Raw genomic sequence first — 27,109 nt, forward strand, 5'->3', positions numbered from 1 at the left:
TCACAGTTGAGGTGTCTATGCTTTCTGTGTCTGTTTCTTCACCTCTTCAATCTCAGTGTACTTTCTCTTTACTTCTACTGAGTCATCCGGAATAAAGCTCAATGAGAGCAGCCCAGGGCACTAAAGCCAATGGCTCTTTTGCCACTCTTATATTACTTGAAATCTTGGTAACATTCCACCCAAATGACTCCCAAGATCTCGAACTATTCTTTTCCCAGTTGACACAACACTCTTTTGGCTTTCCAGCAACCTCTCTGCCTCCTTCAGTTTGTTCTGGTCTACTTTTAATGTTGGTATGACAGCAGGTTCACTCCTAGGCCCCACTGTCTTCTTCCCTAATATTATTTTCCATGGCTATCTCATGTATCCTCCAACCGTCTGTCAGTTTGGTGGACCGTGGTGGCTTGTGTGTTACTATGATACTGAAAGGTGTGCCAGTTTCTATTTAAGTAAATTTATATTTCACGTCTTCAGGGCAGGGAGCTTTAAGATTTTAAGAGTCAATGGTGCTTCCAGGAAATGTCAGTAGCCCAACTAAATGCTTCAAATTTTGTCATAGATTAAATCTGTCTTCTAAATCTAGACAACTGGCATATTCAATTCCTATTCAACTTTTCCACCTAAAAATCTTACAAGCACCTCAAACTCAATGTGTTCAGAATTAGTTTCGTAATCTTTCTCTATGTCCTTCTCTCCACTACACCCTGAGTCCTGGCCTCCCTAAATCTGTTTCTTGCCCAGTGTATGCCATCTCAGGGAATGGCTCCATCCTCTACCCAGATAGATAAGTATGAACCTGAGCCTCTCATTTCGTACTCATTCTGTCCTCTCCTCCTATATCCTGTCAGTCACCAATTTCTGAATATCATTTCATCTGTACTGTAATCCTGGTGACCTAGTGGTTAAGCGTTTGGCTGCTAAGCAAAAGATCGGCAGTTCAGATCCACCAGCCACTCCTTGGAAACCCTACGGGGGAGTTCTACTCTGTCCTATAGGGTTGGTATGAATCAGCATAGCCTGGATGGCAATGGGTTTGGTTTTTTGGTTTGATAACTACCTTACCAGGCTCATGCAAATCCTTACTTGTGTTCCAGGTCCCAGTCAGTCACCAATTTCTAAATTTCTAAATGTTTCATCTCTACTGTAACCACCCTACTAGGCTCATGCCAATAGTTCTTACTAGTGCCCCAGGTCCTCTCTCACTCTTCTCCAGTTTATGTTCTACAGTGGGAGTGGAGTGTATCTCAACATGCACATCACGTTCATTCACTCCCTTACCTAAAACTCTAAAATTCCCTTCCATTTCTCATTTGATATTTCCCCAAATCCTTAAAACAGCCACAAGTCCCTACACTATATGGCCTCCTGTCCAGCAGCACCATTCCATATCTCTCTACCCTTAGTTTCTCTCTCTCTAGTCAAACCAGTAGCTTTTGATTCCTCCACAAAGCCAAGCTCAAAGGCCTTACACATTTTCTTTCTTCTGTCTTCCCCTTCCCCTCCCCATGCTTTATACCATTTAGATCTCAACTGGAAATTATTTTCTTGAAGTAAGTTCTTGTTAATCTCCAAGAAGACCAGTTCCTTATGATATATGCTGTCTCATATTATGTATTCTAGTCTTTACTCTTCTATTTTGTAAGCATTATAAGAATTTTAATTAAATGACTACTTTTGTAATTAATGATCATTTTTCCTTTCCCACAAAGACAAGGAGGAAATTATTTGTTAGTTTTCTTTGTTTTTTTGCTACTGAATTTCCGTGCATTGTGCATGTTGTTGTTATTTGTTGTTAGTTGCCCTCAATTTGGCTCCAACTCATGGCGGCCTTCTATGTAACAGAACGTAATGTTGCCCGCTTCTGAGCCATTTTCACGATTACTGGTGTGTTTAAATCCATTTTTGCACCTATTGGGGCAACCCATTTCATTGAGAGTTTCCCTCCTTTTAGCAGTTGCCTAATAAATATCTGTTCAATGAATAATCAGCCTCTAGATAGCAAAGGGAGGGAGAATCTGAGAATTATCTTAAGTATTACTTGCATTATTATCTTTCATTTAAAAATTAGTTTTAAATGAAGCTACAGATATTCAAGTAAAAAATTCAGTTATTAGAATTAGATAAATTTATAACAGATAAGCTAATTTGACTTACTACTGTCACAGCTGGGCAGTAGAGGTTAAGCTAGCTGAATAGGGACAAAAGAAAGAATACAGTAGTAAGAGTAATAGTTGAAGTACTATAACATTATTGACAACTTTGCAATTATGGTTATCTTCCTAAGATTCACAAATACAGATACTTAATTCAACACCTTTCAATGCAGCTAGAGCAGAGTTTCTTAACCTTTTTTTTCCCACTGTTGTCTCCTTAAGGAGCCATGTTGAACATTTTCCCCTATTCAATCCTCCCCGTAAAATTTTAATAGCCCAAATACACTGTGTATCTCTTTCTGTACTGAGTATACATAGTGCATGTACTGTATATGCATCTGTTTTATATGTAAAAAGTGGACTATTTCAACCCCAAGAACCAATTATTGCCCTGTTGATGATGGCACTGCCTCTGTTGAAGTTGTCTGAACTAAATGGATTCTTTTAAGATAAGAATGCAAAATCAACAAATTAATGTTGTTCTTGTTAGGTGCCATCAAGTTGGTTCCCACTCATAGTGACCCTATGTACAACAGAAGGAAACACTGCAGGGTTCTGTGCCATCCTCATAATTGTTGTTATGCTTGATCCCATTGTTGTAACCAGTGCATCAATCTATCTCGTTGAGAGTCTTCCTTTTTTCACTGACCTTCTACTCTACCAAGCATGATATCCTTCTCCAGAGACTGGTCCCTCCTAATAACATGTCCAAAGTATGTGAGATGAAGTCTCGCCATCCTCACTTCTCAGGAGAATTCTGGCTGTACTTCTTCCAAGATTGATTTGTTCATTCTTCTGGTAGTCCATGGTATATTCTATATTCTTTGCCAACACCATAATTTAAAGGCATTAATTCTTTGGCCTTCCTTATGCATTGTGGAGCTTTCACATGCATATGAGGCGATAGATAACACCATGGATTGGGTCAGGGTGCACCTTAGTCCCTAAAGTGACATCTTTACTTTTTAACACTTTAAAGAAATCTTTTGTAGCAGATTTGCCCAATGTAATGTGCCGCTTGATTTCTTGACTGCTGCTACTGAGGGCGTTGATTGTGGATCTAATTAAAATGAAATCCTTGGCAACTTCCATCTTTTCTCTGTTCATCATAATGTTGCTTAGTAGTCCAGTTGTGAAGATTTTTGTTTTCTTTATGTTGAGGTGTAATCCATATGGAAGGCTGTGATCTTTGATCTTCATCAGTAAGTGCTTCAAGTCTTCTTCACTTTCAGCAAGCAGGGTTGTGTCATCTGTGTAACACAGGTTGTTAATGAGTCTTCCCGCAATCCTGATGCCACGTTCTTCTTCTTATGGTCCAGTTTCTCGGATTATTTGCTCAGCATACAGACTGAAAAAGTATAGTGAAAGGATACAACCCTGACACATACCTTTCTTGACTTCAAACCATGCAGTACCTCTGTTCTTTCAAACGACTGCCTCTTGGTGTAAGTACAGGTTCTTCATGAACACAGTTAAGTGTTCTGGAATTCCCACTCTTCACAGTGTTATCTATAATTTGTCATGATCCACACAGTTGAATTCTTTTGCATAGTCAACAAAACAGAGGTAAACATCTTTTTGGTATTCTCTGCTTTCAGCCACGATCCATCTGACATCAGCAATGATATCCCCTATTTCACCTACTCTTCTGAATCCGACTTGAATTTCTGGCAATTCCCTGTCGATCTACTGCTGCAACTGCTTTTGAATCATCTTCAGCAAAATTTTACTTGTGTGTGATATTAATGATATTATTTGATATTTTCTGTATTCTGTTGGATTATGTTTCTTGGGAATGGGTACAGATATGGATCTTTTCTAGTAGGTTGGCCAAGTAGCTGTCTTTCAAATTTCTTGGCATAGACCAGTGAACATTTCCGTCACTGCATCCAGTTGTTGAAACATCTTAATTAGTATTCCATCAGTTCCCGGAGCCTTGTTTTTGACCAATGCCTTTTCAGTGCAGCTTGGACCTCTTCCTTCAGTACCATCGGTTCTTGATGATATGCTACTTCCTAAAATGATTGAATGTCGACCAACTCTTTTTGGTACAGTGACTCTGTGTATTCCTTTCATGTTCTTTTGATGCATCCTGCATTGTTTAATATTTTGCCCTGTGGAATCCTTTAATATTGCACCTTGTCATGGATTGAATTGTGTCCCCCCAAAAATGTGTGTAGCACCTTGACTGGGTCATGATTCCCAGTATTGTACGATTGTGTTATCTGTTGTGATTTCCTTATGTGTTGTAAACTCTACCACTATGATGAGATTATATGTCATCTCCTCATGTGTTGTAAATTCTATCACTGTGATGAGTTTATACTGATGAGGTTGACAAGATTAGTGTCTTAATGCAATCTCTTTTGAGATATAAAAGAGAGAAGCAAACAGAGATACATGGGAACCTCACACCACCAAGAAAGCAGTTCTGGGAGCACAGCGCGTCCTTTGGACCTGAGGTTCCTGCGCTGAGATGCTCCCAGACCAAGAAAAGACTGAGGTATCACAAGGACCTTTCTCCAGAGCCAATAGAGAGATAGAGCCTTTTCCTGGAGCTGATGTGCTGAATTTGCACTTGCAGCCTACTGGACTTTGAAGACAATAAATTTCTCTCTGTTAAAACCATCCACTTGTGGTACTTCTGTTAGAGCTGCACTAGATGACTGAGACACACCTCAAGACTTGAATTATTTTCTTCAGTTCTCTCAGCTTGAAAAATGCCCAGTGTGTTCTTCCCTTTTGGTTGTCTATCTCTAGGTCTTTGCACATTTCATTATAATACTTTGCTTTGTCTTCTTGAGCCACCCTTTGAAATCTTCTGTTCAGCTCTTTTGCTTCATCATTTCCTCCTGTCCCTTTAGCTGCTATATGTTCAAGAGCAACTTTCAGAGTGTCTTGTGGCATCCATTTTGATCTATTTTTTTTTCCTTTCCTTTTTATTGATCTCTTGCTTTCTTCATCTATGATGTCCTTCCACAACTCATCTGGTCTTTGGTCAATGCATCAATCTGTTCTTGAGATGGTCTCTAAATTCAGGTGGGATATACTCAAGGTCATACATTGGCTCTTGTGGACTTGTTCTAATTTTCTTCAACTTCAACTTGAACTTATGTATGAGCAATTGATAGTCTTGTCCACAGTAGGCCTCTGGCCTTGTTCTAACTGATGATATTGAGCTTTTCCATTGTCTCTTTCCACAGATGTAGCTGATTTGACTCCTGTGTGTTCCATCTAGTGAGGTCCACGTGTATAGTTGCTGTTTATGTTGTTGAAGACAGGCATTTGCAGTGAAGAAGTCATTAGTTTTGCAAAATCAATCACACAATCTTGTCATTTTTATCACCAAGGCCATATTTTCCAACTCCAGATCCTTTTTCTTTATTTCCCAGTTTCACAGTCCAAATACCAGTAATTGTCAGTGCATCTTGATTGCATATTTGATCAATTTCAGACAGTAGAAGTTGGTAAAAATCTTCAGTTTCTTCTTTGGCCTTTGTTATTGGTGTGTAAATTTGAGTACTACACATATTAACTGGTCTTCCTTGTAGACGTATGGACGTTCTATCACTGACAGTGTTGTACTTAAGAACAGATCTTGAAATGTCTTTTTGATAGTGAACGTGATGCTATTCCTCTTCAAGTTGTCATTCATGGCGTAGTAGACCATATGATTCTGTGATTCAAAATGGCCAATACCAGTCCTTTTCAGCTCATTAATGCCTAGGATATTGATGTTTATGCATTCTGTTTCATTTTTGATGACTTCCAGTTTTCCTAGATTCATACTTTGTACCTTCCATGTTCTGATTATTAATGGATGTTTCCAACTGTTTCTTCTCATTTTGAGTCACGCCACATCAGCAAATGGAGGTCCCGAAACTTTGACTCCATCTATGTTATTATGTATCATTGGCCCTCTACTTCACCAAACATGATGTTCTCCTCCAGCGATTGATACCTCCTAATGATGTATCCAAAGTAAGCAAGTCAGAAAATGTTCTGGTGTGATCCATAATGTTTTTAATGGTTAATTTATGGAAGTAGATCACTAAGATTTTTTTTCCTAGCTTGTCTTAGTCTGGAAGCTCTGCTTTAATCTCTTCACCATGGGTAATTCTGCTACTATTTAAAATACCGGTGGCATAGTTTCCACTATCATAGCAACATGCAAGCCACCATAGTATGACAATCTGACAGTGAGTGGTGGGATTACTCTATATAGAAGTTCTGAATAACTGCAAACTTTTGAAAGTCTGAAATATTACAAAAATAATTTAACAAAAGGAACCTTGAGGATGTAATATAAAAAGAATATCACAGAGGAAAGAATATCTGGGTAGAAAACAAAGTTTTTGCTCAACTTATCATTGATTATTATAAACCATAGAGGAAATATTAAACAGAACATTATTTTAAGCAAATATACTTTTTCCTATAAAGGAACCTACTACCCACCGATGATGAAATGGTTAAACATCTACGAACCAACCATAGTTATCATTTGAATCTCTCTCTGCAATCAACACATTTGCTACATTTCCCCTGCCAAGAATGCTGCTCCTTGAGGCCTTTTTTCATTCTTTAAGATAGCTTTTTTAAATATTAAGAGTTGCATATTTAAGAGATTGACTTTCCATTGACTAAGGCTTACATTTTCCAGGGACTTTGAGCTGGAAACTATGGTGAGGGCTTTTGTAAATATCCCGTTAGCATAATAAGCAGTCACTTTTTATTTTGAAGCGGGAATACACATTTTATCCAGTATTAAAAATAGATAATTGAGATTATTTTTCAACTAATTTTATGAACCACTACATGTAAAAGGGATTATATGGAGAGACTGTGTGCTCCAAGTAAGGTTAGTGTTCTATGAACTAAGCTATTGTGCTGTTGGACACCCATTTATCCAGTGTTCAGAGCTCTAAGATAAAATAACTTCCTTTAATGAGCAATTACATTCACAGAAGAAAAAGACCTCATCTCACTTGATTATCTGCAACCATATAAACTTCTTATAAAAAAACAAAACAAAACCAATGATGACAACAGTAGAGAAATTGTTCATTTTATATGTACTTTTCTTTCTGTGCTGATAAGTACTTTTTTAAGGTGCTCTTTTTAGATGTCATCATGATGATGACATACTAGTGAAGACTAAATGAACTACCTATCACCTGCTTAGAAGTATTTTGTGTTTCTTGTCGATAACAATATCAAAAGGAATTTATCAATGTTACTGTTGTTAGCTGCTGTCATGTCAGCCCCCAACACATGCTGACCCCATGCACAACAGAACTAAATGATACCTGGTCCTGTGTCACTGCCATGATTGGTTGCAGATTGAACCATTTTGATCCATAAGGTTTTCAAAGGCTGATTTCTGGAAATAGACCACACCTTCCTACAGAGTTTGTCTTAGGTTAGTTTGGAGGCTCCACTGAAACGTGGTTAGTATCATGGACATACCCAAGGCTCCACTGACAGACGAGTGGTGGTTGTAGATGAGATACATTGGCTGGGAATCCATCCAGGTCTCCCTCATGGAAGGCTGGATTCCAACAACTGAACCTTCATTGCCTCCTTAATTTATTATTACATGTGGATATATTTCATCCTATCTGTGGGTCTTTGATGATTCAGAACTGTTTTACCTTTAATGAAGACAGAAGGCAAATCTTTACTGATATCCATTGTGATTCCCAAATGGTGCCAAGGATCATTGGAACCATTGGAAAAGATGATTTTGCTTCCATTCACATTGAAGCCACCGTAGTACTTGTTGGTGGTCTTAACACTCTGAGCCACTAAATCACTACTGAACTCAGGGCCAAAGACATCTGAACATAAGTGAAAACCGTGCCTGCAAAGAAAATGAGAGAAAATTGTAAGAGCTGGAGAACAGGGTTGTGGAGTGTATGAAAGATATCTATAGAAAGTGTGGTGGTTTTTTTTTTTTTTTCAGTTATTTTGTTTTCCTCTGAGAATCTGAGTTACTTAAAATAGCTAAAAGAATTTCATCAGTTTAAGAAGAAAATTATTTATCTATCTATCTATTTAGCCGACCTATTCCTCTTATTAGTTTCGTTAGTAGTTAAGCATGAGAAGAACGTGGCCAGAAAAGTTATTCTGTATCTGCAGCTAGGCCTACCCAATGTAGAGCCTTAGTAAGGAGGCTGTAGTCACCACAGACTGCTGTTTCCTGGACGCCACCTATGATTTCAGAACAAGAAAAGCAGAAAAGCCCGTTCTTTACCTTCCCAATGAACCTGCACTTAAGACTGTGTTGCCCGATTAGGGTCCATGACCTGAAGCAGTCGAGCTAATGAAAAGTACTCCAAGTCGGAAAGTGAGAGAAAATTTATTTATCAGATGGCACCAACAGGGACTCCGACAACAGCACAGGCTGTCTTTGTGAAGTTCCAAATGGCAATTTTAGATTAGAGCTTATTTATGATTTTTACAAGGATTGGAAATGTCTTTATAGCACACAGATCACATGGCTGGAGGAGTTATTCATTACAAGATAATTACACGAGACTCTTTGTCATACTAAAGAGATACATGACAGACTTCTCCTTATAAGGCTAAAGATATACATACTGGACATCTAGGCTCTAATCCCCATGTAGGGGATCATAAGTCACAGGTGGCCAGACAGAGAAAAACAAATTCATTAAGAAAGGTATGCGAAAAGGAGAAGGCAGGCAGAAAAACACTTAAAGGTTCATCATAGCATTAGTTAGGTCAAGCTCTCATTCATCCATTTGAAAAAGGAGAAAACATGCTGTGAAGTATTAGGGTGACACCTAAACTAGTAACCACTTAGGGAGGAAGGATGTTCAACGCATAACCTGCCTGGTTGTTGAGGAGGAAGAGAGCACAGAGGCAGTGAGAGCCAGAGACTGTCTCCAATGCCTAAAGGTGTGCCTCAGGCCTCCTCCACACATCCAATTTCAGTTGCTCTATCCTGGAGGGTCTGGAACCCATAAGAAAGACTGAAGAAGGGAGCCAAAAAAATAGCAAGAATTCCCCTTGTATGTCCTAGAAGCAAAAAACGACATGCAAAGGAACAAAGAGCTAAAAAGGTAGATGGGTCTTCTCTCCACACTGGTGGAACAGACACCAAAAGAAGTGAGGCTACAGTAGATGTTTGCCGCAATACAGGTACCTTCACCCTAGACACCACTCTTAAAAAGTGTGGTCCAGTTAATACCTTTGACTTTGATTAATTCATAGCTCCATTCCTCATTAGGGAATTTGAGGGTTTAGGGAATTTGATAGGAGAAACTATACGCACCAAGTTCATACTTTTCCCCCAACTGTATACTTTTATCATGATTTTATCCTTCAAGTTATTTTATGTGTTATAATGTCTATGCATTTTTGTGTACAAAATATCTGCACACACACAAACTTACTTACAAGTAAAGAATCACTTTCCTGCAATTTTAAGTGTCAAATTGCATTTAAGTTTCTTCATATTTATTAGCTTCAGTTTCTAGTGCACAGTTCTAGAGTTCAGGAACCATATCTTGCTCTACGAATGCAGTAAATATGAACAAAGGATCATAAACCAATGAGAATAAAGTTGACTAAGGGAGATCTGTCCTGCTTGATACAACCAGCAAATCTTGGCTAACTGAATTCAGAAGAGATGGACAATTTATCTTCTTTTACTTGCAACTTTGCTGTCATCATGTTACTTAACTGGATTTTTCAATAAACACACAAAGTTCTTTCTTGGTAAAAAAGTATTAAATAAAATGACCCCATAGTAGTAATAAGTAAGACTGAGTCTACTAATGTATTTATTCTTATTAATACTCTAAAACTTATAGTCTGTTTCCTGGTAGCCACTATATAAGGTATTCAGAAATCTGAGATTTTGTTCTATATATCATACTGGAATATTTTTGATTTCTCAAATTTCCATCCAGATGATTTCTCCCTTAATTTTTCACCAGTTTGGGACTGGCCAATCTGATAAATTTATTCTTCCCTTTAAATATGGAAAAGCAAAAAACCCAAAACTCTGCAATCATGGTTTCTAGTGACAAACATAATTCAAGGCAGAGCCTTTACCTGAGAGGTGTTCCAGAGAAGGGCTTGTTCTTTGAGTCCGTGGTCTTAAAGAAGCCAAATGCAGTGCAACACTGATAGAACCATTGCCTCTAGAAAGCAAAACGGAGGTTGACTTAACCAGAAATGACATTTTTTGTCCATGACCAAGTAAAAAGCTTAAAAAAATTTAAGTATTCTAATTTACTTGCTGCTCCTGACATTCTAAAACAAATTTGATCTCATTATTGCAAAGTTATTTTTGTCATGTCCAACATTATCACACCAAGAAGTGAAACTATGTCCAACGAAAAGGAGGTGCTGGCGAAAACCCCACATGCTCCTGAAGTAAAACCTCTCTAGTTCCAGGACCATCTTTATGAGCACCTCAGGTCTGTCTCACTGTCTGTCCTCTGTTTCCAGCCTCTGTGGGAATATGCTCCTTTCTCTCTGCTTCCTCCTCTAGTTAACTCCCCCTTAGAATCTCCCAGGTCCTTCTTGGAAAAGGTTCTTGAAGAAGGGATGCACACTCAATGCTCCTGTCCTCACCATCTCCTCAACCTTAATCACACTGGACTGCAACTTCTTCCCCAGAGGTCACCAGTATTGGTAGGATGAGTAAATCAATGGATCAAACTGTGGATGATAACTTAGAGGTTCAATATATAGAAAGTATAGCAGCTATATCAAGGATTCACATGTCTTTGAGTAATTTACAGTCTTTTTATGCAAATAACACGTAAGTTTTATCTTTGCCAAACACACCCTCTCCCACCACCCCAGAGGTATTTTCACAAGCACCGCTATATCAATTTCTTTACATGTAGCTGTAAAAAATTAGCATACTGAGCTTAGGAAAATATCTTGGGAGGGGGAGGTGGAGGGCGAGGTTGGCACACTTAGAAGACGTGCATTATTTCCATAAAAATATAGTAGTTAAAAACTTTAAGAAGTAGTTGTACTGGAGATAGCTTCAAGTTGTTATTATACTGGATTTCAAATAGGCTAGTAGAAGACACAAAGTCCTTGGTGTTGCAAATGATTTGTAATTGACTACTAACCCAAAGTAGACAATTTGACCCCACTCAGCAGTGCCACAGAAGAAAGGCCTAGCAATCTGCTTCCGAAAAGATTATCGTCAAGAAAACCCTATGGTGCAGTTCTGTTCTGTAACATATGGGATCACCATGAGTTGAATCAACTCGAAGACAACAGGTTAGGTCATTCTAGAGTGCAATCATTTTGACAACTGCTGTATATGGAATTTGAAGTGGGGTGAGCTATTTTCTTGGTATCAGTGACATTTGATCCATGCTGAAGAGCACTAAGGGGCACCTTTCTTTATTCTGCACCTTGCAATCCTGAGCATTTGGTATTTGTGCCTCTCTTATTAAAGTGATTTAATCTGTGTATGTCTAGTTCATCAACTCATTCACTTTCTCTTCCTGTCCTTGAGTTGTGATTCTCAAACCCTTAGTTGTGATTCTTTCATAATTCTTCAGAAGGCTTAATGCAGCCTCACAATTTGAAGAGTGTTTAATGCACATTGTTGTACTCACATTGTTCAACCCCAAAAGGAAAGTTTTCCATATTAACCAGATAATACATTACCATACATAATACGTAGGTTGTCCAAGTAAGAGTTAGACAATTTTTCCATCTCATCACTATAATTTGCACTAAGGCAATCCTTTTGTTTACTCTTAAGGAATAACTGTGCAATTTTTGTGAATCTATCATATGGTGAACCGAGTGAGGCGTCAATCATATTGTCACATAGGTTATCAATGTTGATCTCTTCTGGTTCTCCCTGCAAAAACCGAGATTCAAATTATCCTTATGAGAATATACATCAGATGGCTTTCAGCCCCAAAAGGAATTCACCTCCAAAAAGTATTTTCAATGCATTAAGTGGTTGCTTTTAATTCAAATAAGGTGCAAATATTCTCTGGTAACTTGGCCTGGAGATCAACTCCCGAAAACTAGCAACTTGCAGAATCTCTCAGAAGCAAGTCAACATCACTTGTGCAAGACACAGAGCTCAAAAAAGTACTTGCTTTAACAAGGGCTTTTTGGCTTTTAGATCAGTATTTGTTTTGAAAGTGTTTACAAATAAGGAAGCTTTGACTGAGCATGCTCTATCTTTCCAGAGCAGTGCTAGAACCTTTGGGAGGTGTAAAAGATGAGAACCAACCCTTTGAAAGGATCCGATGAAGAAGACAAAATACATACAATATGAAAATAGTAATGAGCTACTCCAGGAATTGTGAATGAAGTCAATGAGGACTAGAATCATGAAGAAAGTCTTCTTGAGGAGGTAGGAATTGAGGTGGACCTGGAAGATTGTGTAAGATTTAAATAAATAGAGATAAGTAGAGTGCATTTATATGATTTCACTAATATGAAGTATCTACAATAGACAAAATTTTAGAGATTAGACTTTAATAGTCGTAACCAGAGGACAAGTGGGACAGAGAAAGGGGAGAACCATTGTTTAAGTAACATAAAGTTTTTGTTTATGGGGATGGAATATTTGGCAGTGAATATTGGTGATGCTTGCACAATATGATTGATGTAATTGTTTTTATTGTACTGTACTTGTGAAAAAGGTTGAAATGGCAAATGCTGTGTTCTTTATATTTTTACAACAATAGAATTAAAATAAAAAAAGACAGTGCATTTTATGTAAGGGGAACAATACACCGGGAGAAGTGGTAGCAGGGATGTGCAATATTTAAGAGCATGATGAAAACAGGCATGGATGTGTGACCTTGAGTTAGTTAACTGTCTGAGCCTCAGTTTGCTCATGTGCTCAATGGGGATAGTAAGAATAAGATAATCGGATTAATGCATAAATTTTCCGTAAGGATTAAATGAAAGCAGCTCTTAGGAGAGTACATAGAACAGAGGTTATTCAATTAAAAACAGCAGTGTTATTATAATAATTATTATTTGTTTTGTTCCTTTTTTTATAATTGTCGTAAGTATATAGGTAACCTTATTAACAACCTTCGATGGGCAGATGACACAACCTTGCTTGCTGAAAGTGAACAGGACTTCAAGCACTTAATGTGAAGATCAAAGACTATAGTATGGATTACACCTCAATATAAACAAAACAAAAATCCTCACAACTGGACCAATAAGCAACATCACGATAAACAGAGAAAATATTAAGTTGTCAAGGATTTCATTTTGCTTGGATACACAGTCAATGCCCGTGGAAGCAGCAGTCAAGAAATCAAATGAAGTACTGCATTGGGCAAATCTGCTGCAAAAGACCTCTCTAAACTATTAAAAAGCAAAGATGTCACCTTGAAGTCAAAGGTGTGCCTGAACCAAGCCGTGATATTTTCAGTTGTCTCACATGCATATGAACGCTGGACAATGAATAAAGAAGGCCGAAGAAGAACTGATGCCCTTGAATTATAGTGATGGCAGATAATACTGAATATACCGTTGACTGCCAAAAGAATGAACAAACCTGTCTTGAAAGAAGTACAGCCATAGTGCTCCCTGGAAGTGAGGGTGGTGAGACTCCATCTCAAGTACTTTGGACATGTTATTGGGAAGAACCAGATCCTGGAGAAAGATATCATGCTTGGTATGGTACAGGGTCAGCAAAAGAGGAAGACTTTCAATGAGATGGATTGACACGGTAGCTGCAACAATGAGCTCAAACGCAGCAATGATTGTGAGGATGGTGCAGGACCTGGCAGTGTTTCATTCTGTTATACACAGTGTCACAGTGGGTTGGAACCAACAATACAGCACCTAACAATATCATCAACAACAACATATACGTAACAGATCATTTGCCATTTCTACAATCTTTACATATACAATTCAGTGACATTAATTATGATCATCATGTTGTTCAACCGTCACCATATTATTATTCTTATTTAGTCAAGAGAAGTATCTAATGTGAAAATAGCTATTGACCGTAGAATATGTCTAGATTATAAAATTCTTTAACTTTGAAGAGATGGAATAATAAGGAATCATTCAAAGTTTTGAACAGGTAAGTAACTTAATGAAAAAGATACTCAAAGAGGATTGACCCAGGTGGAGGGGGTGGGTTGTATTTATAAGAGGTTGAGAGAAGTCCTAGCTTTCTGTTACTGACCAAGTTATTGACTTCAAGATATCCTTTCATGTAGGAGTAACCAACTGAAATGCCATAGGCCACGAGGAAAGGGATTTGGGCAGAAATGCATGACTTTTCTCACCTCACTTGTTAAGAGTCATAAAAGTCCATTCTTAGGTATTCTTAGAAAGAAAAATGGTATTGCTAGTGGCATACTAATTAGGGAACTGGGAATATCTCTTCTGCACACCCATTTTAGCAATGATATTACATTATTATGGCATGCTGACACATCTAATTCCAGAGTGTGGGGTGGGGTGGTGGTAGAGATTTTTTGTTTTGTTTTGGTTTTCATTTGGGGGAAAAGGAAGGAATGATCTGACACTATAATACTCCCTCTTGACAGAAACAGACCATATGGTTCTAATTAGGAAGCAGTGTAGTGTCTTTTCAGCTGAGCAGTACATCGAAGCTTTGTTAGGCCTGGTAGACGCTGAGAAATGAAACTTAGCCTCCCTATTTTTGAGAGAAGTTAGTCACTTAGTTTTCACATTAACTGTAGACTTAACTGCAGACTGTGGCTTGGCTTTTCAATCACACTCCACCCTAATTCCACCAGCAAATGTAGAAAAATAGAGCTAAACCCCATTAAGTTGAGAAAGACAAGAAAGGAGCACCCCTAGATCCTTCGCAGAGAACATGATCCTAATGACTTCTAGCCTACAGAAGTGTGAGACACTAAGTTTCTGTTGTTTAAAACCACCTGGTGGCGCAGTAGTTAAGAGCTAGAGCTGCTAAACAAAAGGTCAGCAATTCAAATCTGCCAGCTGCTCCTTGGAAACCCTACGGGGCAGTTCTACCCTGTCCTCTAAAGTCACTATGAGTTGAAATCTACTCGATGGCAACAGGTTTGTTTATTTATTTATTTATTTATTATTTCCTTTATAGTACTTTGTTAAAGTAACACTAGGAAACTACTACAATGTTCCATGATGTAGATGCATTAGTCTCAAGAGTCTTGGAGCTAGGAAAGCCTACCTCATGGGGTATCCTGTTATGAGTCACATAGCTAACAAGAGGCAGAAAGTGGGGAGGAGGAAGTGGAAATCTATCTTGACTCAAACCAATGTTCCTTCTCCAGATACTCAAAAAAAATAAAAATAAAAATAAAAAATGAAAAACAAAAACAAAACAAATGAACAAACAAACAAACAATAAAAAACCGAACGTAAGCCAGGTAGAGTCTCTCTTCTAAAGGAGGCTATGATCTAGTAGTAGGAATGTACCCATAGGATGCCAAATGAGGTAGAGAAAAATACATACAATAAACCCCTTGCCGTCAAGTCGATTTCGACTCATAGCGACCCTATAGGACAGAGTAGAACTGCCCCATAGAGTTTCCAAGGACAATACAATAAGATCACAAATTAAATACTGGGAGTGGGGAGAAATGGTTAAAGAAAGTAGAGGGTGCATCTGCTTGGAGCAATGAGGAGAGATTTCATGGGGGAGGTGGCTTTTAAAATGCACTTAATGTATTTTGATGGGAATAGTCATGAAGGGCATTCAAGAAGGCTAGGGTAACATGAGGAGAAAGGAGGTACAGGTGAGTACCTGTTATGGATTGGATAGAGTTTCCCCAAAAAATATGTTGTAAATCTTAACCTTTGTCTGTGGTTATATTTCCATTTGTGTTTGTTATTTTAATGAAGTAGGGTTAGGTTATATTAATGAGGATTAGGTTATGTTTGTTATGTTAATGAGACAGGATTAGGGTCTATCTTAAATCAATCTTTTTTGAAATATAAAAGAGATTAAACAAACAAGGGAAAAAAAAAGCAGAGATGGGGGAAGAAAGATGCCAAGGCACATAAGGATCACCCAGGAGCAGAAGCTCAAAGAGTCAAGGATCTTCCTCCTGAGAGAAAAAGCCTTCCTCTAGAGCCAGCATCCTGAATTTGGATTTCAAGCCTCCCATACTGTGAGAAAATGAATTTATCTTTGTTAGAGCCACCCACTTCTGGTATTTCTGTTATAGCAGCACTAGATAACTAAGATAGTACCAGAGCAGCAAATTGTAGAATTTGGCTAGAACAGAAGTTATGAACACTGGAAGAGGGGGACTTCCTGTAACGGCAGACTGTACATATGTTGTAGTAATTCATCCTGTTGATGAAGAAGAGTTTTTTAAAGGTTCTTTAGCAAGGAAGGAGTCCTGGTTGAGACATCAGACTGCTATCCAAAAGGTCAGCAGTTTGAATCCACCAGCTGCTCCTTGAAAACTGTGGGGGCAGTTCCCCTCTGTCCTATAGGGTTGCTGTGAGTCGGAATCAACTCGATGGCAACAGGTTCGGTTTTTTGTGCTTTAGGAAGATTGATCTAGAACTTTGTAGGGGAAAGAGTGGGTTGGAGGGAGACAGGAGACTGGAGGACCAACGGAAAGGCCTATTAAGGATCTCAATGAAAATAGGGGAAGGATAACAATGAAGGAGGGCATGGCCCAAATGGTCTGTCTTCACCAATGTTTCCCCAACACACAGCACAGTGCCTGGCACTAAACTGGTACTCAGTGTGGCAGGCTGGAAGCAAGGGAGGAAGAGAGAGACAGACTGTGAGAAGGAATGGAGAGAAAGAGGGAGGGAAGAAGGGGAAGTGTTAGAGACATTGCCCATTAGGACCTTGGGAACTTGTGTGAAATGTTCTTAACTCATAATTATCAAGCCTTACACAAACACAAAACGTGCATGTAAAAATTGCTGAGCTCCAAGTAAGATTTATAGTCTAGTTAACCATATTTCGACAATGTAGATTGGTTTTTATAATGTACTGTAGTTATATAAGATGCTAATATTGGATAAAGCTGGATGAAAGGAACATGAGACTTCTCAGTATACTTTGTGTAATTGCTCGTTAGTCCATAATTAGTTCAAAATAAAATAATTTAAAAAAATGTCAATGCAAGTTGCAAATCATTTCCATTTCCTTGTTCTATCAGACAAATGTTCTTGTCCTTACTCTCTTTGGCAGTTTACCAGGCTGGGTTAGAACAGAGTGACCTTTGGGGTGAGGCTGCCTTGGTTAGGTACCTCAGTTTCAGGGACATGTCCCTTAATCTCTGACATTCCTGAAAACAAACAAAAAAAAGAAGCATTTCCCTAATCCCCCAAAAAGTTATTTTTCTAGCTATAGCAAAGTTCACAAATTTTCCATTTCAAAACCTGTCTTATTCCATGACCCAGTGCAAAAGAGCTAAAAAATCCTATATTCAAATTTTCATTTAAATTTCCTGCATCTGAGATATATTCAAATCCAAAAATTCACCATGTCTTACTCTTCAGTCTACACAAGACATAATTCGATTCCTTTCTATCTGCTTATAATTGTTTAATTGTTACTATTCAATAGGTTAATTTCAGGGTATTCATACTTAATAGGATAACTTTCTCAAGTTCTTGAAATAAAAGACTATAATGAAATAGTTGAATTCTGGCCTACAGTGAATCCATTATTCTATTATTTTAAAAGAGTTTCTGAGTACATTTAGAATAAAAGATGAGTAAGAAGAGGAAGTTGTTGGAGTTTAAGATAATTTGGTAGCACACGTTTCATCATTTAGTTTGGTACTCAGACTGGAGGTTTGTATGCATGATTTTAATTTTTAAAGAAACACCCAAACATCTTTCTCTACAGCTAATTTATGACAACTAGATAACTACTGAATGCCTGCTTGAGATTTTCTTTCTTTCTCCATAACTTTTCACCCCTTTCTTTCTTCATTTTCTTACCTTAATAAATTTGTTAATCTGTTTATGAACAAAGAAATGAACAAGATGTATCATATGCACCGTGAGAAAGGCTGTGTCCTTTGGTGAGTTAATTTTGATAGGTTCACGTAACCTGTGGTAAAGAAAACATGAGTGAAGTCAATTTCACTTGAACTTCAAACCCCAAATGTAGAAAATAGTCCAAAATGAAGGAATACTAGATTTCTTCAGAAAGTTTATACTGTGGAAGGAGGAATAAGTTATGGTAACTACTTCTAAGTTTGCAAAATATATCTGTGAAAATAATTCCATCGAGCATTTGTGTAATAATACTGTTATCAAAATACTTTCATTTTAGTCAACCCATTGAACCACAAAAATTCTGTGACCATTTTGATCAAGAGTTATCTCTGAAAATTTAAGATTGCATGAGACTCAATTTTTAAGGAAAGATTCTGTAATATATAATTAATACAGATTAAAATGATACTTAATGCTCTTTCCAATTATACTGGCCAACAGTATACACATATTGATCCCATTCCTACGTCACCACATGTGCACACACACACACACACGCACACACATACGTACACACACAGTATATATTAGCAGGTCACTAACACCAAAATAAAGATGCTGAGGAAGTCTTAGATTATAGGGAGGAATAACAAGGATTATCCATTTTGCCGCTGACACTTTATTTCAGCCTACCCAAGGCATATAGTGTTTACAAATAGTCTGCTGTGTTTGAATCTTAGGCCTCTCCCCATAGTCGTTAACATGGCATGGAGTTCTGCAGGGATTCTTCCCCCATCTCCAATCTTGGGAAAGGAGCCTAATCTCTGAGCCCATCTATTCTGTTGATGATGGCTGGGGACACGGTGCCTAGCAGTGTGAGTACATTGTGAAGGAAGAAGAAATAGCTCAGTGTCAGACACCTAGTAAACACGCAGTGAGGACTGAAAATACCTCTCCCTTGACAGGGGACTAACCAAAGCACAATGACAGCATTTAGGTGAATGAAATTTAGGACCCAAAGAAGAAAGAACAGGAGGAGGTCACTGCCTGTTTTAGTTATCTAGTGCTGCTAGAAAAGAAATACCACAAGTGGATGGCTTTAACAAACAGAAATTTATTCTCTCACAGTTTAGGAGGCTGTTGTTAGATGCTGTCTAGTCAGTTTTGACTCATAGCAACCCTATGTACTACAGAACTGAACACCTCCTGGTTCTGTGCCATCCTCACAATCGTTGTTATGCTTGAGCTCAATGTTGCAGCCACTGTGTCGATCCATCTCTTTCAGGGTCTCCTCTTTTTCACTGACTCTTTACTTTACCAAGCATGATGTCCTTCTCCAGGGGCTGGTCCCTCCTGATCACATGTCCAAAGTACATAAAACAAGTCTTGCTATCCGCCTTTACAAGGAGCATTCTGGACAGTGAATAAGGAAGACCAAAGAAGAATTGATGTATTTGAATTATGATGTTGGTGAAGAATACTGAGTATACCATGGATTGCCAGAAGAATGAACAAATCTGTCTTGGAAAAAGTACAGCCAGAATGTTCCTCAGAAGCAAGGATGGCAAGACTACGTCTCACATACTTTGGACATGTGATCAGGAGGGACCAGCCCCTGGAGAAGGACATCATGCTTGGTAAAGTAGATGGTCAGTGAAAAAGAGGAAGACCCTTGTCATGGTCTGAATTATGTCCCTCAAAAATGTGTATATCAGTTTGGCTGGGCCATGATTCCTGGCATTATGTGATTTTCCTATATTTTGTAAATCCTGCCTCTATGATGTTAATGAGGGAGGATGGGTGACAGTTCTGTTAGTAAGGCAGGAGTGGATCTACAAGACTGGATTGTGTCCTGAGGCAATCTCTTGAGATATAAGAGAAGTGAGCAGAGATACAAGGGGACATCATACCATCAAGAAAACAGTGCTGGGAACAGAGTGCGTTTGGACCGGGGTCCCTGCTCTGAGAAGCTCCTAGTCCAGGGGAACATTGATGGAGAAGTCCAAGAGAGAGAAAGCCTTCCCCTGAAGCTAACACCCTGAATTTGGACTTTCAGCCTACCTTACTGTGAAGAAATAAACTTCTCTTCGTTAAAACCATCCGCTTGTGGTATTTCTGTTATGGCAGTACTAGATGACTAAGACAACCCTCAAGGAGATAGATTTACACAGTGCCTGCAACAATGGGCTCAAGCAATGATTGTGAGGGTGGCACAGGACCAGGTAATGTTTTGATCTGCTATACATAGAATTGCTATGAATCAAAGCAACTTGATGGCACCTAAGAACAACAGGGACAGACCCAGAAATCTGTATGTTAAACATCACCACATGTCTTTGGGTCTTGTGGGTACACTAAACCTACTATTCACAGCAGTCTAGCTATTCTATGAGTCTAGGAAAACATATTTTAACATAATTATTAAATGCTAAATCTTTTTTTGTTGTTTAAGTTTAAATAAATCAGGCCTTCATTTTCTAGAGGCAGAGCTTGGCATAATTAACTGGTAGTTGGAAAACACAGATATAATCTCAGAATTTTTGGAAGTGACTGTACTAACACTCTATCATTTTATAGATGAGGAAACTGAGGCCCAAAGGACTAAGGTAACTTATTATCATGTTCGTTACACAGTAGCTCTAATATTAGAAGTTTTTTTTTTTTAGAATGTATAACATTTTCCTTCTTTCGTATTTTTTAAATTGTTCTTTCTTTTACAGAAATTAGTTTGTTCTGTAATATCAGAGGCTTTTGATAAGAAAAAGCTTAGTAATTACAACATCATAGTCCACAGCTTTAGACCAGCCAGTGGCTTCCCACCCAGTGTCCTAAGAGGTTCTTTAGAGTCCAGTCTGGCCTAAACTTTCACTTTCAGCTCACATGTCCTCCCCATTTCGGCTGCTCTACAGTCATATGGGCTTCTATTCAGGTCCTCTCATTACAGGGATTTTGCCTTGCTGCTCTCTCTGGAATGTTCTCTGCTTGCCTCTTGCCATTTTTATCTAGATCCTATTCTTCAGAGAGCTGGTCAAACATCATATACTTGGAGAAGTCTAACTACCCCATGCTCATGCTAACTTAGTTTTCTTTACTCTAAAATTTTACAATATCTTGTTCATTTTTTTTTAGAGAACTTACATTAGTTTGTAGTTGTAATCTTAAGTTTTATTGCAGATATCTGATTTATGTCCATCTCTTTCACATGACTGGAAATTCCATGAGAGTTAGGTATGATGTCCATTTTTTTCTCCCTATTATATACCCAATGCCTATCACAGTGTATATGATGGATGAATGGATGGATGGATGGCTAGATGGATAGATGAATGGATGGATGTATGGGTGGATGCATGAGTGGATGGAAGGAAGGAGGGAAGGAAGAAAAGAAAGAGGACGGAGGAGAAAGGGAAGAAGGAAAATGTGATGTGGTATTTGTGACTTCTACATAAAAAAGCATTTCCATGTAGCTTTTATAACAAGTAGTTTTGCTTAATAACTACAATTACTTTATTGCAGTAAGTATACACTTAAACAGTCAAGTTCCACAAAACCTCCAATTACTTAAGAATTAACTCTGCTACATTTCAGTGTGTGTGATGAGATGACTTTGATTAGAAATTCCACTAGATTGAAAGCCAGATACCTCAGTTGTGTCCTGGTGCTGATGCTTCTTCTGTGATTTTGAGCAAAATCACTTAACCTTTCTGTTTTGTGGAATCATCTTTGAAAGTAAGGGTGTTGCCTGCTGCTGACTGAGTAGCTTCTGGGAATCTATGAATTTACTGATTACTGTGGACCTTGTTTTACAAATTTTCAGCTCCATGAAATTTCTTTATTAACAAACTTGTATATGTATGTATACCTCTATGTGCATATATATATATATTTATCATTTCAGCTAATGATAAATATGTAATCAAGCTTCTAAAATAGTTTAATTTATTCATTTCTAGTAAGATATTAAAGTATGGGGACATTTTGGCATGCCAACACTGATCATACATATTACCTCACAAAAGTAACCAATTACCAAGTGTCAAATCAAGGTTTTAGGTCTTATCAGTAATTAGGTCTCAGGGAATAAGTTTTTCTTTGAGAATTAGAAGAAGAAAGGGATAGTTTTGGAGGGAGGGAACTTTAGCAAGTGCAGATATTTAAGAGGCAAAGGATTTTAGCTTGCAGAAAGGAGAGAGGTTGTTGAGAAGAAATTTTTTTACTTAGCAATAGTGCCCAGGGCCTTGAGAATAGATGCCATGCCCCTGGAAAGCTTCCTCTGTGTTCTGCCAGCCTGGGGTGCCAGTGTCCAAGTTGGAGTGTCAGGGCTTGTCACTCTGCCTGCAATCTTTAGCCTCCTGTTTTTGTGGAGTCCCCCCAGTCCTGCCCAGCCCAGCCCAGACCAGGTGTCTTCACTCTGACATTCATTTGTCTCTCTACTCCACCCAGGAGGAGGAGGAAAGAGGAAAAACGGAAGAAAAATACAAAATAAAAAAAATTATATATATATAAGGCAGTTGTAGTTAGTGAGGAGAAAAGATCTAACTCATCCTGTTGCCAGCCTTCCTTTCTTTGGTGTAGTTACCTTTGCCTTCCTTGTATTGACTTGATAGTTAAGCCTTCGTTTTACAGGGAATGCATTTCTCCTGAATCTATTCCCTTTCTTCCATAGTTGTCAACCTGCTTACGTGCCCTTGAGCTTTCTAGAAATAATGACGTCTAATTCAGTAGGTATGTGGTGTGAGGAGGGAGTGCTGAGTTCTGTATGTTAAGAAAGCATCCTATAGTGTAACCTCTATCTAGGGTTGAGGATTGTTGCCTTAGTATGTCAAGTGTCTCCTGAATGTTTTATTACAGCTAGAATGGAGGAAAGGCTATGAGAAGAGACAGAAGAAAAAGGAGAGAGCAAAAACAGTGGGGAGAAAAGCTAAGAAAGTTTCATTGAGGCCCATAGAAAGATTCAGAAATCTTTCTGCAGCAAAGAACTTCAGCTGTTTAAGTCACACAAACATAGTAGCTCTATAACCCACTCTTCTGAGCCCTGGTCCAGGGTTTCTCACCTAGTATGCTTTGAGGTAAACTAAGCCTGAATCAGATTCCAGCTCAGGCTGGGGGTGGGGTGGAAGTGCATTTGCAGGAGTTTCTACCTTTGGAGCTCAGAATCAGGAAGCCAAGAGAGTTCTGGAAACTTCCACTCCATTCTTGGTACAGGGGAGGGGATGTCACAGTCTGAGCACCTGAAGAACTTTGAGGCTGGGGGACCTGCTGAGCCCCAGGGTGCTAGGTTTCAGTGTCTGGGCAGAGAAGCAAACAGGGACATGGCAGCTGTGTCCCTAGTGTTTGCATGCACATCAGGCAGGGTTCAGGACTGGAGCAGGTGGTACTCTCCCTGAAAGTTCTGGCTCACACAGGACGGCTGACTAGACTTGAATGGAGCAAACATGCTGAGTTTCCCAGGAGGCGTTTATAGTGGACTGATGCCCTTGAAGAACATGAATAGAAAAGTGAAGCAAACAGAAAAGTGAAGCAAACAGAAAAGTGAAATAAATGGAAAAGCCTTTAAAAAAATTATCCATTAATGAGTTAGCGGAATGTTAGAATATATAGTAACAAACGTGTCCAAGATTAATTCTGCAGTCTGAAGGTAAACTATATAATTGATAGTTAAGGTTTGAAGACTTTCTTACTTAAACAGCATTTAAAATTTATACATAATAAAATCTGAATGATTTAGATTTAAAAGAAACAAATGTCTTGACTTTCCATTGGCCAATTGTGTTGAGATGGTTTCCCATGCAAGGTATTAGATGTCTGTCAACCCTTTTATATGATCTTCTCCTGCCCCCTTGTGGACAAATTTGGCATTTGTGAGGGCTTTGCCTGGAGTAGATCTTCATGGACAGAAGAGAGCAGGTGAGGATGAAAGAAAGCCACTGCTTCCATCTTGTTAGAATCACAACCAATCTAGTGACATGATTGCTGTTGTTAGGTGCCATCAGGTATGTTCTGACTAATCCAGACCCAATGTAACACAGAAAGAAAAATTGCTGGATCCTGCACCACCCTCATAATTGTTGCTATGTTTCAGCTCATTGTTGCAGCCACTGGGGTACTCCATCTCACTGAGGGTGTTCGTCTTATTCGATGACCCTCTACCAAAAATAATGTCCTTCTCCAGGGACTGGCCACTCCTGATAACATGTCCAAAGTCTCCTCAACCTCCCTTCTAAGGAACACTCTGGTTGTACTTCTTCCAAGACAGATTTCTTTGTTCCTCTGACAATCCATGGTGTATTCAATATTCTTCACCAACACCATAATTCAAAGGCATCAATTCTCCTTTGGTCTTCCTTATTCATTGTTCAGCTTTCACATGCATATGAGGAGATTGAAAATACAATGGATTGGTTCAGGGGCACCTTATTCCTCTAAGTGACGTCGTCTTTGGTTTTCAACTCTTTGAAGAGGTCTTTTGCAGCAGGTTTGCCCAGTGCAATATGTAGTTGGATTTCTTGACTGCTGCTTCCTCGGGTGTTGACTGTGGATCCACGTAAAATGAAAACCTTGAAAATTTCAGTAGTTTCTTCATTTATCATGATGTTGCTTATTGGTCCAGTTGTGAGGATTTGTGCTATCTTTTTGTTGAGGTGTAATTCATACTGAAGGCCATGATCAAGAGACCTAAATTATTTCATTAACTTACGTTCACAGCCTCGAAAACCCTATGGAGCAGTTTTATTCTGCACATGTGAGGTCTCCATGAGCTGAATCAACTCGAAATCCACTGGCAACAACAAGAGAACAATAAGTCTGCAGAAACATAAAAGCTTTTGATTTGACTGTTAACGGTCAGATGATCTTTACAAGCCACAAAAGGGAAACTTAAGGTGATGGCTCCCCCTGCTGGTGAGTTTTATCAACATCGTAATTTAGCACCTGGGAAGCTAAAGAAGGTGAGTATGGTTATGAAAACCCTATGGATCACAGCTGTCCAATTTGCATCCGATCATTGGATGGCACAGGAAAGATCAGCATTTTGTTCGGTTGTGCATAGGGTCGACATGAGTCAACAGCAGCTAACAACAACATGGTTAATATGAGACCTTCAAGCAAAATTGTGATTCCTCCCCTCAAATTCTCTGAAGGTTCCAAAATTTCCCCTCACCCATTCTTCAATACTTGGTTTGGTATGATATTAATCTTTAGGCTTTCACTATCCCTTTTTTTCTCCTCTAGTCTAAGTACTACTAAGAGTAAAAGACGTGATTTCTTTGAGTGCCTGTCTCCCACTTCATCTATTGTTCCATTCTTCAAGGTAAAGGCAAATGTCATAATTTCTTATGCTTCATTTATAGCTTATCTACTTTTCCCAAATCCCCTTTCCTGGGGACTCTCCTACTTTCAAAAAAGAACATCCTCCACTATCATCAAGAATTGATGCCTTTGAATTGTGGTGTTGGTGAAAAATATTGAGTATACCATGGACTGCCAAAAGAAGGAACAAATCAGTCTTGGAGGATGAACAACCAGAATGCTCCTTAGAAGGAAGGATGGTGAGACTATGTCTTACATACTTTGGACATGTTGTCAGGAGGGGTCAGTCCCTGGAGAAGGACATCATGCTTAGTAAGGCAGACGGTCAGCAAAAAAGAGGAAGACCCTCAACGAGATGGATTGACACAGCTGCTTCAACAACGGGCTCTAGAATAACAAGGATTGTGGGCATGATGCAGGACCACACAGTGTTTCATCCTGTAGTACACAGGGTCAGTATGAGTTGGAACCAACTGGATGGCACCTAACCTACCAGCAACAACCACTATTAAAGAAATCTCTAGTCTAGATCTTAAACAACATAGGTTGCCTTATTCAACAGGGGGAAAAAAATCCAAACACAAAAACGTTTTTATTCAGTTCCTGAAATTCTCCAATACCACAGTATATTTTTATAGTCGAAACTTTGTGGAAAACCTCACCATGCTTTTTTTCACAGAAATGACTAGATTTGTTTTCAGGGCCTCTGCTCCTCTTGAGTTGCTTCTCCTTTCCAGGGGAAGTGTTTTATGGTGCCCCTTGACTGCCTGAGGACCGCAAGGGTAGTATCCACTCTTTCTTGCCCTCTGATCTGCACTACCACCAGACTTAAAAGTATCCACAGAGGTCCCAGCCATGCTTCTTATATGATCTAGAAATTGCTAATATAAATAATATTCAAAAGGAACTAAACTGTTCAAAATCTCCCTTTCTTTTCATGTAACTAGCCTTAACATAAGAAAATGACATTAATCATGTAAATTTAAGGAAATATCAGGCTATATTTAAGCAGAGACTCTCTTACACACAAACCAGTCCACTTACATGAAATCCTTTTCAACCTTACTGTAGTGTTTCCGACGTTTCAGCATCTGTACAAGAATAGCAAACGCCTCTTTCACTGCTTTGGGACATTCGCTGTTATGAGCGGACAGAATCCTTCCAATTACTCCATTGTACTCTAAGAATATGAAAAAGAAAAAAGGACATTGAGTATGGTTTAATTGCAACCATTTATAAGATATAATTCTTTCAAGTTTGCAGTTACCTCTGTTTTAAAATATGACAAAGTTAAGAAACTGAAAAATTAAATGATTTTGCCAGAATGCCAATAAAAATCACTAGTAAACAATGACTTACAACCATGCTCCGCAAATCCTCATGTATTCATCAACTGGAACATGGTTCTACTTGTTAAAAGAGGAAGGGAGAGAAATGCCTCAGTGTTACAGCCTTCAGATTTATTGGACCAGATAAGATTGTATCAAAGCTACAGGTACCTGAACTGGAACGATGACTGAATATTTGTTAACCTTTGAAAAGTTCAAATATTAATGGAAAATTTACCTCCTTTTTTGGGGGGAGGGAGGTTATTTTTGTTTTTACAAGAAAAAATTATTAAAAATTTTATACTTTAAGCATTTTAATGGGAATACGTATTCAGAGGCCCAAATTGCCGATCACAAGTGTTTACCTGGAAAAATCCTGAGGCC

The 27,109-nt window shown here is 38.6% G+C and overlaps 1 protein-coding gene across 1 annotated transcript in view; it reads right to left on the reverse strand.

The window, feature by feature from the left end:
* Positions 1 to 6,365: 6,365 nt before the first annotated feature.
* Positions 6,366 to 27,109, reverse strand: part of LOC111820551 (thymus-specific serine protease-like) — a 28,237-nt gene continuing 7,493 nt past the window's right edge. Inside the window, exons 3-7 of the mRNA XM_023731199.1 lie at positions 26,442 to 26,577; positions 18,090 to 18,201; positions 10,239 to 10,327; positions 7,808 to 8,016; positions 6,366 to 6,409 (exon numbers count right to left, since the gene is read on the reverse strand). Coding sequence (XP_023586967.1) covers positions 6,366 to 6,409; positions 7,808 to 8,016; positions 10,239 to 10,327; positions 18,090 to 18,201; positions 26,442 to 26,577 — 590 coding nt within the window. The remainder of the gene's footprint in view (positions 6,410 to 7,807; positions 8,017 to 10,238; positions 10,328 to 18,089; positions 18,202 to 26,441; positions 26,578 to 27,109) is intronic.

This window comes from Trichechus manatus, unplaced genomic scaffold (genome assembly GCF_000243295.1).
Source record: "Trichechus manatus latirostris isolate Lorelei unplaced genomic scaffold, TriManLat1.0 scaffold00041, whole genome shotgun sequence".
NCBI lineage: Eukaryota > Metazoa > Chordata > Mammalia > Sirenia > Trichechidae > Trichechus > Trichechus manatus.